This window comes from Macaca nemestrina, chromosome 2 (genome assembly GCF_043159975.1).
Source record: "Macaca nemestrina isolate mMacNem1 chromosome 2, mMacNem.hap1, whole genome shotgun sequence".
NCBI lineage: Eukaryota > Metazoa > Chordata > Mammalia > Primates > Cercopithecidae > Macaca > Macaca nemestrina.
The window spans coordinates 157,160,575-157,173,310 of NC_092126.1; the positions used below are offsets into that span (position 1 = coordinate 157,160,575).

The window sequence follows — 12,736 nt, forward strand, 5'->3', positions numbered from 1 at the left end:
GTCAACTCCGGCCAGCCCCTAAACACTGGCAAAGGTGGACAAGCAGGTGTTGATGGGGCATGGAAGAACCTCCCTCTTTTCCCCATGGCCTGGAAATCCAGAAACCCACGTTTCTGCCAGGCTCCACTGTGGCATGGCACAGGAGGAAACCCCTGTGGAAATCAGGCCCCTCAAGCAAACTGTCAATTTCAAAGCTCCAAACCGTGACAAATGATTTGCGAAGATTTGCCTGCAATAAGCTGATGGCTCAGGTTGCTTGGTATGCTGTCTCAGGCATGAGGGGGAACAATTTTTTTTTTAACCTCCCAACCATCCCCTCCCACGTTTTAAGCCATTTCTTTGAAAAATCTGTCATGATCCACAAATTAAACCAAAAAATAAGCAAGTTACCAAATGAATTTTCAAGAGTCGTGGTAGGGTTTTTTTTTTTTTTTTTTTAAAAAGGCATGATGATATTTTTAAATCTCATTCATTTCAAAGACTTATCTTTAGAAAAGCAGCCAGTGTGCAGCCGTAGTGCACTTTGATCTTCCCGACTCCCAGGAGAAAATCAGTAATACAACTTTAATGTATTTGTATAGCAAGACATCACGTTATTATTATTTTTACCAAATGCAGCTTAACTAAAGTGGAAAAGGTATACTGGGACTCAGCACCGCCCTGTGGTGAAAGTGAATTTTTTTCTAAAATTGAACTACTCTAGAGCCAGCCACATTCAACAAAAAAAAGGTGGGGCAGTGGGGAGACAACTAAAAACCAATTATCTCCATGAATGCAACTTGTTGAAAGGCTCTATTTGGGTGCCTGCTGCAGAACGCAGGAGGGCATGTCCAAGGAGTGACTGACATTTGGGCGAATGGGCACTGGGCCTGCGGACTCCTCTCTCCCCCTATGATGGTGATGTGTTCTGGTCAGATGCCTTTAGGACCTGGCCCCGAGGAATACAGCCAAGCAGGAGTCTTACCTTCCTCTCAATACGCCCCAGCTGCTCCTTGTAGAAGGTGTCACGGCGTCTTAGCTCTGCCTCTCTGCTCTCCAGCTCCCTGGCCTGCTTGGAAGAGAACAAAGCCCACGTTAGCCAGCAGTGATGGTGCTGGAATGGTGCTGCAGGGAGAAGGCGACGGACATTTCTGCTCACATTCACAATGAGAACAGTAGCAATAATGAACTGAAAACCTTATGAAACGCCAGATCATTCACATATATTGTGCTTAATTTTCACAACAATCCTTCAAGGTGGGTAATTACTATAGCCGCTTCACAGACAAACAATAACATTTATTGATTATGGGAGTCCTATTCACAGTGCTCCCACAGTTGTTTCCTTTGATCCTTACCATACTTCTAAAGGGCAGGTGGGATCATCATGATCCCCCACTACAGGTGAGAAGCCAGATGACAACAGGGAACCTAAGTAGCTGTCCGAAAGCTCACAGCCATTCAGAGAGTAGCTGGGGTCTGAACCTTGGTCAATGTAGGTGTGTCTGGCCGCTGGGTGTGCGGCCATGAGCCACACAGCTATGTGTTGGCCTTGGTATCCTTATGCTTGGAACCAGCACCTCCTCTGGGCGGAGGCTACCAGAATGCTCATCCTGAAGCTTTCAGGGCCTGTGCCAGCAGGATGTCTATGTGAGGAATGGGACACAGGACTAAAGTGTTGGGCGAAGATGCCTAGCCACCAGCACCTCCTTAGGCTACAGACTGTTCACACAAATAGAGCCTCACGCTCTGAGCTGGAAGGAGCAGGGATCCATGCCTGCAGGAAGACAGGCACAGAGTCAGCTGGAGGGGTGCTGCTCCCTCACCTGCCTGATGGGGATGGCTGAGTCCCTGTTGGAGCACAGGGCCAAGGGCCCTCCCTCCAGGTCCAGTTAGGCTGAGGGCTCAGCTTACCAGGGCAAGCAACCTGGCAGACCTCAGGTTGAACTCAGCCCACCCTTAACTAGCTAGGCAACCTTGAACAAGTTCCTGACCTCCAGCTTTCTCAGGTATGATGTGTAAAGCTGGAAGGGACGCATAGCTGTACAGAAGGTTAAAGGAAACCCCAACAGACGTGGGCAGGGTCTCAACAGGCCTCCATAAAGGGTCACCAGCACATGGCAGGGCAGGGATATAAGTCCCATCACTGGGATACTCACGTCCCGAAGTCTCCGGGGGCTTCCCAGGACCAGGCCCCAGGGCCCGCTTCTACCCTCCACGGGTCAAATGTGGAACAACTCCACACTGAGTGTCAGGGTGGAGACAGTCACAGGGGCCTGGGGAGCTCAGGACTGCCTTTTGTGACTGTATGGAGGAATAACACCATCTGCTTGCTGTCTACCCCTGTGCTAGGGCTGTGTGTGCTCAGGTTCTCCGCTAAGTTCCTGATGGCACTTAATTAATCCTCACTACCCCCAAGAGCATAAGCTAGCCAGTGGTAGACTGTGAACCTAAGTTCATATGACTTCCAAGTCCTGAGCTTTTTCCTTTTAAGCCACACTATGGTATCAGCACATGGGTTTGAATCACTCAAAAATATGGGGTAAGACATGAACCCAAGTTTTTGAAAGCCCATCTCCCTGGCAGTGCTACTCCTACTGACATAGAACCTTGCAGAACAACCAGCAAGATAGTTTGTAATAAGAGCTGACCACTCACCAGTGCTCCTGAGTGCAAAGTACCAGGAGAAAGACTCAGGCGAAAGGGCCACACCAGGCCAGTGGGCTTGGGTGGCTGGCTGAACCCCTCCCTGAGAGTTAAGTTCTAACACCAGCTCTATTACTGAGTGGCCTCTAGGAAGCCTGAGCAAGATGCTGTCTTGTCTGTTTTCCCCTTACCTGTATAAGGGAGAAGTAATAACCTGGATCCCCAGGCAGCTGCAGAGGATCTAAAAATGCCAGGAAGGCTTCTGGAATGCCTCTGGAATGCCAACACTTCAGAAAAGCTAAATACAAACAGTGGGACTAAATGCCAGGAATTTCTCACAGGGCTTTTCAAAGTGTGCTGCTGAAGCTGTGTCCCAAGAATGCAAGCACGGCTAATCTGCGCTGGGCCTCTCAGCAGTCCAGCACTTAACTGTTACCAATCCCTGGTGCAGTCAGAGGAGAAGCTCGTCTGATGCAATTAAGCAGCCAGTAAAGGAAAGTCTCTGAGGGCTCTGGACCTGCCATTTTTTGACCAGCAGTCCCAGCCAAGCAGGAAGATGACATCTGAAGGCAAAACCATCATACGGCTCTTCAGCTGCCATTCTCTACAATTAAGTGAAGCAGCAGAGACAAGGAGGTGAGTCCACATGTCCACCACCATCCCACTGACACTGTGATGCCTCCTCTGGGCCGAGGCTACCAGAATGCTCATCCTGAAGCTTTCAGGGCCTGTGCCAGCAGGATGTCTATGCAAGGAATGGGACACAGGACTAAAGTGTTGGGCGAAGATGCCTAGCCATCAGCACCTCCTTAGGCTAGAGACTGTTCACACAAACAGGAAGAAACGTTGAGGACATCAAGGCCTACTTTTCTATTCATGTCCAATGCAGCACAATTCAGCAGTTAAGAATGAAATGAACTGTTTGGAGAGGGATGAGGCTGTGCCTCCCACTTGAATGAAAACTCCGCGATGTGCACCATATCCCCAACACCTTGGCTTCGTCACAAGTAAGCCACTAGGGTGGCAAGCTCACCACCTCTAATTCATCTGCTACAAAGCACCACCCACCAGCTCTGCTCATCTGAGATTTAGAATGCAATCCCAATGACTGACAATGAACAAGAGGTGACACGACAAATGGCTGTAGAAACTGAGTATGACACAAATGCCTGAGTGTCAGTGCCTGGCCCAGAGCAGACACTCAATGACCTGGCTGTGACGTATGGAAGAGCACATTGGGCAGCACCCGCCACTCCACACAGTTGCCCCGCAGTCTCATAGTGGCTTCCTAGCACTCATGAGAGGCCACGCAGCATGCAGCACAACTGTGGCTTCAGTGCCTGAGTGTGTCACTTACCAGAACACCATGAAGGACACCTCTGTGTGACAGACAGAATTGTAAAAGGGCTGAGGGCACAACAGGGAAGCCAGAGAGAGAATCTCTGCTATCATGAAGCTTAGATCCCAGTGGGAGATGCAAATGTGTGTGCAGATAAATAATTTCAGAGAGATGTGCTGGGGAGACCATAAGACAGACTCACTTGTAGGGTTAGCGGGTTGCTATTTTCCCTAAGGAGATTTCCGAGACAGTGTTCAGGGAAAAATTTTGGAATTAAGAATGTTGTCTCTAATATAAAGGTAAAATATCACCATTATGAACGTGTACTCAGCAGATGACAGTCTTTGCATAGAGAATTGAGGGAATCTGCATGATTTGGTCAAGGACCTCCTCCAGTCAAGACAACCCAGTGAGTTCACACTTTGATGCCTCTACCCTACTCCGAACACATAGCATTGGCAGATAAATTATAGAACAGGTGACCAAAAAGACACAGACAGGTTCAAAAACAAGATTAAAGTGTCCAATACCAAACAGAAATGTAAAGCAGTGGGTGGGGCTGAAGCCACAGGCCTGCTGGCTCCAAGTCTGGAGCAGGCAGAGGCAGTCAGGAACCCTCTTTATCATGCAGGGTCAGAATAAACCACATTCTGCACAAGTGGGGCCCTGAAGCCAGGCTGGCGACCTGAAGCCTAGGGATCTCCCTAAAATAAGAAGCTGATATAAAAAACTTCTGAAGACCTCCACTGAGGGACAGGGTTTTCAGTTTGCTTAAACCTAGAAAGCCCAGAAGCTACATATCCCACTCCTGGATGACAAATGAACCTAGTCACTCAGTTCTGGCTCTGCAATATCACTAGGACCACTGTGGAGACAGGCCTCAGAAGGCCAAAATCAGACCTGGTCCCGCACTGGGATGCAGGTGTAGGTGACAATAGAAATATTGAACTTTCCACTCCAAATGAACCTACAAACTGAATCTCAAATATGTGAAGAAACAGAATTTCTGAAAAGGCTACCAATAAAAGCAGTAACTGAAATATGAATTTACTCCAGATGACATTAATTTTATAGGACAATATGACAAAGGATTTCAAAAAACTTTTTATTATGCAAAAATTTAAACACAAGAAAGAAGAATATAATAAAACCCCAGATAGCCATCAGTAAGCTTCAACAATTAGAAACTAAAGAGATTTTCTTTCATCTCTATCCTCCACCTTCTCTACCCAAGTTTCTTACAGATCTCTTCATCTACATAGCTTCAATACGTTGCTCTAAAAAATAAGGACTTTTAATTTCTAAAACACAACCATAGTAGTATTGCATATCAAAAACAATTTAACATGAATTCCTTAACATCATCGGATATCCAGCCAGCATTACAACCTCCAATTGATAAATAATTTTAAATATGCATATTTAAGTTGCTCAAAAAGATAAAATGAAGTAACTTCTGATTTACAAAAAAGAAATTATGAACCTGAAACAGGCTAACCACTAAATAGGTAAAGATTATACATTTAAAATCTACTAAATAAAAAATTAAATGGATAAGACAAACTCTAAGCTGAGGACAGCAAGGGAAAAATTATCAAACTGAAATGAAGTATGGAGATTTGAGCAAGAATGTACCAATGGAAGACAAAGATAAAAAGTCGGGAGGATTGCTTGAGTCCAGGAGCTGGAGATCAGAATGGGCAACAAAGCGAGACTCCATTTCCACAAAAAATAAAAATAAAAAGTTGGCTATGGTGACACATGCCCACTACTTGAGAGGCTGAGGCAGGAGGATCTTTTGTTCCCTGGAGTTTGAGGCTGCAGTGAGTTATGATCGCACCACTGCACTCCAGCCTGGACAGCAGAGTAAGACTCTGTCTCAAAAAAAAAAAAAAAAAAAAAAAAAAAAAACCCAAAGATAAAAAGTCTGATAAAAGCTAAAAACTGTGGAAGACAGACTGATGGTCCAGAATGTGTCTAACAGCTGTTTCAGAAGATGAGAAGGGAAAGACTGGAGAGGAGAAGCGGGTAAGAGAGGGGAAGGAGGATGGAAGCCAGAGTAGAAGGCAGGTGAGAGGACGGGAGGTAGGCGAGGGGAGGGAGAAAGACACTGGTAGGGGTGAGTGAGGGAGAGTGGGAAAAGGGGAAGGGAGAGAGAGGGAGAGGATGGTAAACAGAAAAGACCAAATAAAACTATAGAAATAAGTGTAAGTAAATCGGTTACCACAAAAAGCACATGAAGGGGACCTCTAGGATGGCCCCTGATGATCTCCACCTCCTAGGCCTCATGCCCCTGTGGGATCTCCTCCTCTGGAGTGTGGGCTGGAACTTGAGACTCATTACTAATAAATAGAATATGGCAAAGTGATGGGATGTCACTTCCAAGATTTAGTTTTAAAAGACAGTGATTTCTGTCTTGCTCATACTCTTTTCCTTGTCCACACTGATGAGGCAAGCTTCCATTTTATGAGCTGCCTCCACTACCACTGGGAAGACAGGTCTCAGAAGGCCAAAATTACATAGTAAGACACTGAGGGTGGCCACTGACCAACAGCCAGTGAGGACCGGAGGCCCTCAGTCCATCAGCCCTCAAGGAACTGACTCCTGCCCACAGTCATGTGAGTGAGCTTGGAAGCAGATCCTCCCGCAGTGGAGCCTTCAAATGAGACAGCAGCCCCGGCAGATACCTTGACTACAAGACCTTAGGGCAGAGGCACCCAGCTAAGCCAGGCCCAGATGCCTGACCCATAGAAACCACAAGATAATAAATGTTTAAGTCACTACATTTTGTAATTTGTTACTTAGTAATTGTTAACTAACATAAGATATGAACTGATTAATCTCACCCTTAAAAGAAAACTGATTATCAATTTGGATAAAAGAAAGGAAACAAAACCTAACGACTTGCTACTTACAAGAAACCCAAGCCCCCATACTAATGGTCTTACAGAAAAGAAGAAATCCTCCACTGGACATAAATATATAGTGTAATGTCTACTGTTTTATTTTGTTTACACAAAATGTTGAGCATTAAATAAAAACTTTAAAAATACACACACACACACACACACACACAAAGTGCATGCAAAAATAATGACCCTCCATATAGAGATAAAATACTGGAACCAGACACATTAATGGCCCCGACTGGAATTAAGACAAAGGGACTTTAAATAACTATGATTAATATGTTAAATAACCTAGTGGAAAAAGGTAAATATCATGTGTGAAGATATAGAGAATTTCCACAGAGTGATACAACTATCTTGCCTCCATTGTTCATGATGAGAAATCAGTCTTTCATATTACTGAGGATTCCTTGTAGATGATGAGTCACTTCTCTCTTGCTACTTCCAAAATCTTCTCTTTGACTTTGCCTTTTGACAGCTTGATTGTGAAGTTCTTAGGTGTGGATCCCTTTGAAATCTTGTGCTAAGCCACATACATAGTCTTGGTCTTTTAAAATCCCAGGAATAGCATATGAGCTTTTCAAAGCCTTCTATGGCCACCTCATTCCGTAGCTTTTCTTTTTAAGCTTTCAGGTTACCCTATTGTTTGCCCAAATTGTTATCTACCTCCCCAGGCAGCTATACTATTCAACAATTGCCTCTGCTTGTTTTTGACAAATGTCCACTGGGAAAAGGCTGTTGGCATTGGGCAACCTCTGAGTCAGGTTGTATAAAGACGGCCTTATAAGTGGGGTCTCTTTCAGGGAATCACCAGACAGGAAAACTAATGACATTTCTCTGGGAATGGGGCTTTGAAGGAGGTCCAACCCTTTTCTGCCCCTTCTGGTGGCTGGCAGGCTGCAGGTCTGCACTGTGCCTGTGGGCTACCGGTTTTCAAGGCTACTGTGGAGCTGCAGGGGAAACAGGGATGGGACATGATAAATTAAAATGCCACAAAGCTCACTTTTCTTACTCATTCATTTTTTTCTTGAACAAATGTTCCTGGATTGATGCAAGCCTTTGGTCAATTTTCAGAGTTCTGAAAAAATAGATTCTGACTACTTTTGCCAGTATTTTCATTGCTTTTATGAAAGAGGATTTTTAGAGGCCCTTATTCTACCAGTTTCACTGACACCACCGGAAACTATAAAACAGAACCAAATGGAAATGCTAGAAATCCATTTCTAGCATGATATGGCATGAATTCATGGATTTATTAGTATATTGGATGGAGCAAAGAATCAGTGAACTTGAAAACAAGGCATTATAAATTATCTAAATTAAAACATAAGGAGACAAAAGAATGAAAAATAAAATGGAACAGGGCCCCCAAGATCAACAGAATAATATCAAATATCCAAAGCATACATTTAATTGGAGTCCCAGTAGAAGAGAAAAGTGGAGTAAAAGAATTAAAATATATGGCCAAGAATTATCTGGGGTTGATTGAAGACAACTAAGTCTGAGACAACAAATCTGAGAAGCTCAGAAAAATTCCAAGCAGGATGCTTTTATAAAATTCTTAAATAATTCCTTAAGTAATGGGATATCTTTGAACATAGATTATGGTTTTGAAAAATAATTTCTACAGCAACCCTAAAAAAGTAACCCCAAAAGCACAAATAGTCAATAGAGGAGATCATGGAATTCTAAATATATTGACTCATCCCCACTCTCCCCCACCAAAAACAAACCTGCAAGAAAGAAGCAAAGAGGAACAAAGAACAGATGGAACAAACAGAAATCAAACTTCAAGATTGCTGATTTAAATAGTCGCATCAGAAATCACATCAAATATAAACCAACTTAGCCCTTGTATTAGTTCCTATTGCTATAGTATGAAATTACCAGAAACTTAGTGGCTTAAAGCAATATAAGTGTCTTCTCTTACCATTCTAAAGGTCGGAAGTCTCAAACAGGTCTTATTTGACTACAATCATGCTGGTGGCAGGGCTGTACCTTTCCGGGGGTTCTAGAGAAGACTCTATTTCCTTACCTTTTCCAGTTCTAGCTAGAGGCTACGCCCATTCCTTGGCTCATGGCCTCACATCACCCTGACTTCTGCTACTCTTATCATATCTTCTTTTCTGTCTCTCCTGCCTTCCCCCTTCCCTCATAAGGACCTTAAGATTACACTGAACCCACCTGGATAACAAAGGATAATCTCCCCATCACATATCCTTAACTTAATCACACCTGCAAAGTTCCTTTTGCCATGTGAGAGAAAACATGCACAGGCTCTAGGTACTAGAAGGTAGACATCTTTGGGGGGTCATTATTCTTCCTATCACACTCCCCAATGAGAAGGCAAAGTCCTAACTATGTGTTATTAATAAGAAATAGCTTTTAAACACAAAGACACAAAAATTTGGGGAAAAAAAGAAAAATATATATTGTGCAAATGCTAAGTAAAAAAAGCTGGTGTAGTTATATTAATATTAATTAAAGAAGAATTCAAGATAAAAAATAAGACCAGATATAAAGAGAGGCAGTTCATAATCATAAAAGGGACAATTATTCAAGAATAACAATTCTAAATGTATAGGTACTTTTAATAAAACTCCTAAATACATAAAGCAAATCTGAGAGAATAAAGAGGAACATAAATAAATCCATAATCACAAATACTTTGATCTCCTGCTCTTAAAATATTGATAGAACAAGTAGACAAAAAAATCAACAAGGATATGGAAGATTTGAACAGTATTATCATCCAACATGACCCAAATGACATGTATACAACACTACATCTAACAACAGGAGGAAACACATGCTTCTTAAATACACGTGGAACAGTCACTGAAATGGACATCTTGAGCTATTAAGTTTAAAAGGATGAAATCATACAAAGTATGTTCTATGATTTAAAAAAGTATTAAATTAGAAATTGTAAGACACCCAGAAAATCCTTACTGTTGTAAGACACCCAGAAAATCCTCAAATGTTTAGAAAATAAGCATATTACTAAATAACCCACGAGTTCTAACCAAAAGAAACAGTAGTAATAGACTACTGAAAATAGACTTGGAAATGATAGATAATGCAATTAGCAGATGAGGACTTTAAAACTGCTATTGTAAGCATGTTGAAGGATTTAAAGAAAATGTAAACATAATGATATAAATGGAAGCTACTGAAAAGTGCCAAATGGAATTTCAAGAGCTAAAATGAAAGGCTGAAAAAGTGAATACTACCTTAGGAACCTGTGGGACAATTTCAATATCAAGTGGTCTAACATACATGTAATTGAACTCTTGGGAGGAGACAGTGGTAGTGGAAAAATATTTGAATATTTCAAGAATAGATGAAAAATTCCCAGATGTGTTCAGAAATATAAACCATAATCCAATAAGCTAAACTAACCAACTCAACAATATACACAATGTGATGAATGCAGTAATGCAAATATAAAAATTACATATCTGATCATCTAAAAATACATACTTTTCCTTGATTTGCAAAACAAAACACAAGCCTTACCCCAAAGAATTTCCCAGTCCAGATGGCTTCACCAATTTTAACAAATATTTAAGGAAGAAATCATACAACTTCTAAGCAAATTCTTCCAGCAAATAGAGGAGGAAACACTTCCCAACTCATTTTATAAGGCTACTATAATGATACCAAACCAGTATTCCTCAAGAAAAGAGACGTAAAAATCCTTAATAAAAAAACTGGCAAATCAGTTCCATCGATGTGTAAAAAAAGATAATACCCATAACCAACTAGGGTTTATGCCAGCAGGATGCTGGCATAATAACGTACTTCACCACACTAACAAAGAATAAGAAGACAATCATATGATCATTTTCAATAGATGTAAGAAGAGCATTTGACAAAATATGACATCCATTCATGGAGAAAACTTCTAGAAAACTAGTCATAGAAGAAAGTTTCCTCAACTTGATGAAGGACATGTACCAAAAAAATCTATATAAATATCATGCTTATTGGTGTAATATTGAAGGCTCTTCCCCTAAGACAGCAGAGAAAAAGTTTAAGAAGATTTAGAGTATCTGATTAATAAAAGTAACAAGGTTGATCTAACAGACATATTTCTAGAATCTCTACTCCCAAAATTAAATATCTACATTCTTTTACAGATGAATGGAACATTTTAAAAACATCCCACTCTTGCAGGTCACACCCACCAAAAAAAAAAAAAAAGAATTTCAGTGCAATGAAAAGGACAGTTAAAATGAGTTGTGGTGATATGTCTTCTCAAATAATTTGTGGGCTAAGATAAAATAATGATAGAAATTTCAAAATTACAAGAATAAAAGTTCTACATTTAAAAAAATGTATGATACAGTTGATGTGGTGTCTATGAGGTAAATGTACTTAAACGCAAAATTGAGATTTAAGCAAATTATTCATTTCATATATGAATAAAATAGGATTCAGATTAAGTGGCCTGTTGCATCACACAGGAGCAGGACTATGAAGACAGATTCCTGACTCCCAGGTCAGCAACCTCACATTTGGGGACCACATCTAAGCTGTGTGCTTTGACAATGCAAAAATCATTGGTGGATCACCAAACTTAGAACTAATCTAAGAACATGTATTATAACCATGCTTCTCAAATGTTTAAAGTGCATTTGAATCACCCAGGATTTTGATAAAAGGCAGATTCTAACTTCTAGATTAGTCTAGACTCATGAAAATTGGGCCCAAGATTCTTTGGGTCTGGGATGGGCCCAGGGTTAAACAGTTCTTTTTTTTTTTTTTTTTTTTTTAAAGACAGAGTCTCACTCTGTCCTCCAAGGAATGGCCAGTGACATGATCTTGGTTGACTGCAGCCTTGATCTCCTGGGCTCAAGTGGTCCTTCCACCTCAGCCTCCGAAGTAGCTGGTACTACAGGCGCATGCTGCCATGCCTGGCTAATTTTTTATTTTATTTTTGGTAGAGATGGGATTGTATTTTGTTGCACGGGTTGGTCTTGAACTCCTGGGCTCAAGCGATCCTCCCACTTAGGCCTCCCAAAGTGTTGGGATTACAAGTGTGAGCCATTATGCCTGGACTAGATTAAACATTTCCAACATTCCCAAGTAATGGTTTTGTTTTGCTTTGAGACAAAGTCCTGCTCCTTCACCCAGGCCAAATTTTAGTGGCATGATCACAGCTCACTGCAGCCTCAACTTCCTGGGCTCAAGCGATCTTCCCACCTCAGCCTCCTACTAGCTGGGATCACAGGCACATGCCATGATGCCCAATTAATTTAAAAAAAAATTTTTTTTTTTTGGAAAGACGGGGTCTCCCTATGTTGCTGGGCTGATCTCAAACTCCTGGGCTTCAGCGATCCTCCCATCTTGACCTCCCAAAGTGCTGGGATTACAGGCATAAGCAACCACGTCCAGCCTAGGTAATGTTAATTTGAGTACTAAGGCACTAGATGATGCCTATGGAAAGATAAATGATGGTTATAGTGAGATCGAGAAAACCCTGCAAGATCCATGATGGGTCTAAATTATGTTCCTCACAACCCTTACTTTAGATTAATGACAATGCACTCTAATTTTAAAAGATAATAAAGAGTAAGGGCTTAAGGGAACAGGCTTTAGACTCAGAAATAGTTAGATTTGAATAGTAGATCTGTCACTTCTTACTTGAGTGACCGCGGTCAAGTCAGAACTTCTCTATGCCGCAATTTCCTAACCCATACAATGGAGAAATTAATACAATCTCTATTTCATAAGGTTGCAGTGAAGTTAAATAAGATCATACACATAAAGTACTAAACAAATATCTGGTACACGTACACTATAATTTTCTTCAAAATAAATGGCAGCCAAGAAATTATTTTCATAATAAAAGTGTTAT

At 41.6% G+C, this 12,736-nt stretch overlaps 1 protein-coding gene across 7 annotated transcripts in view; it reads right to left on the minus strand.

Moving 5' to 3' along the window:
• Positions 1-12,736, minus strand: part of LOC105470224 (coiled-coil-helix-coiled-coil-helix domain containing 6) — a 237,539-nt gene that overhangs the window by 101,477 nt on the left and 123,326 nt on the right. For 5 of the 7 annotated variants that reach the window (XM_011721997.2, XM_011722002.3, XM_011722000.2 and 2 more), the window contains one exon: positions 965-1,051. In XM_011721997.2, the coding sequence (XP_011720299.2) occupies positions 965-1,051 (87 nt within the window). The remainder of the gene's footprint in view (positions 1-964; positions 1,052-12,736) is intronic. The other 2 variants (XM_011722003.3, XM_071092314.1) reach the window with 1 other exon arrangement.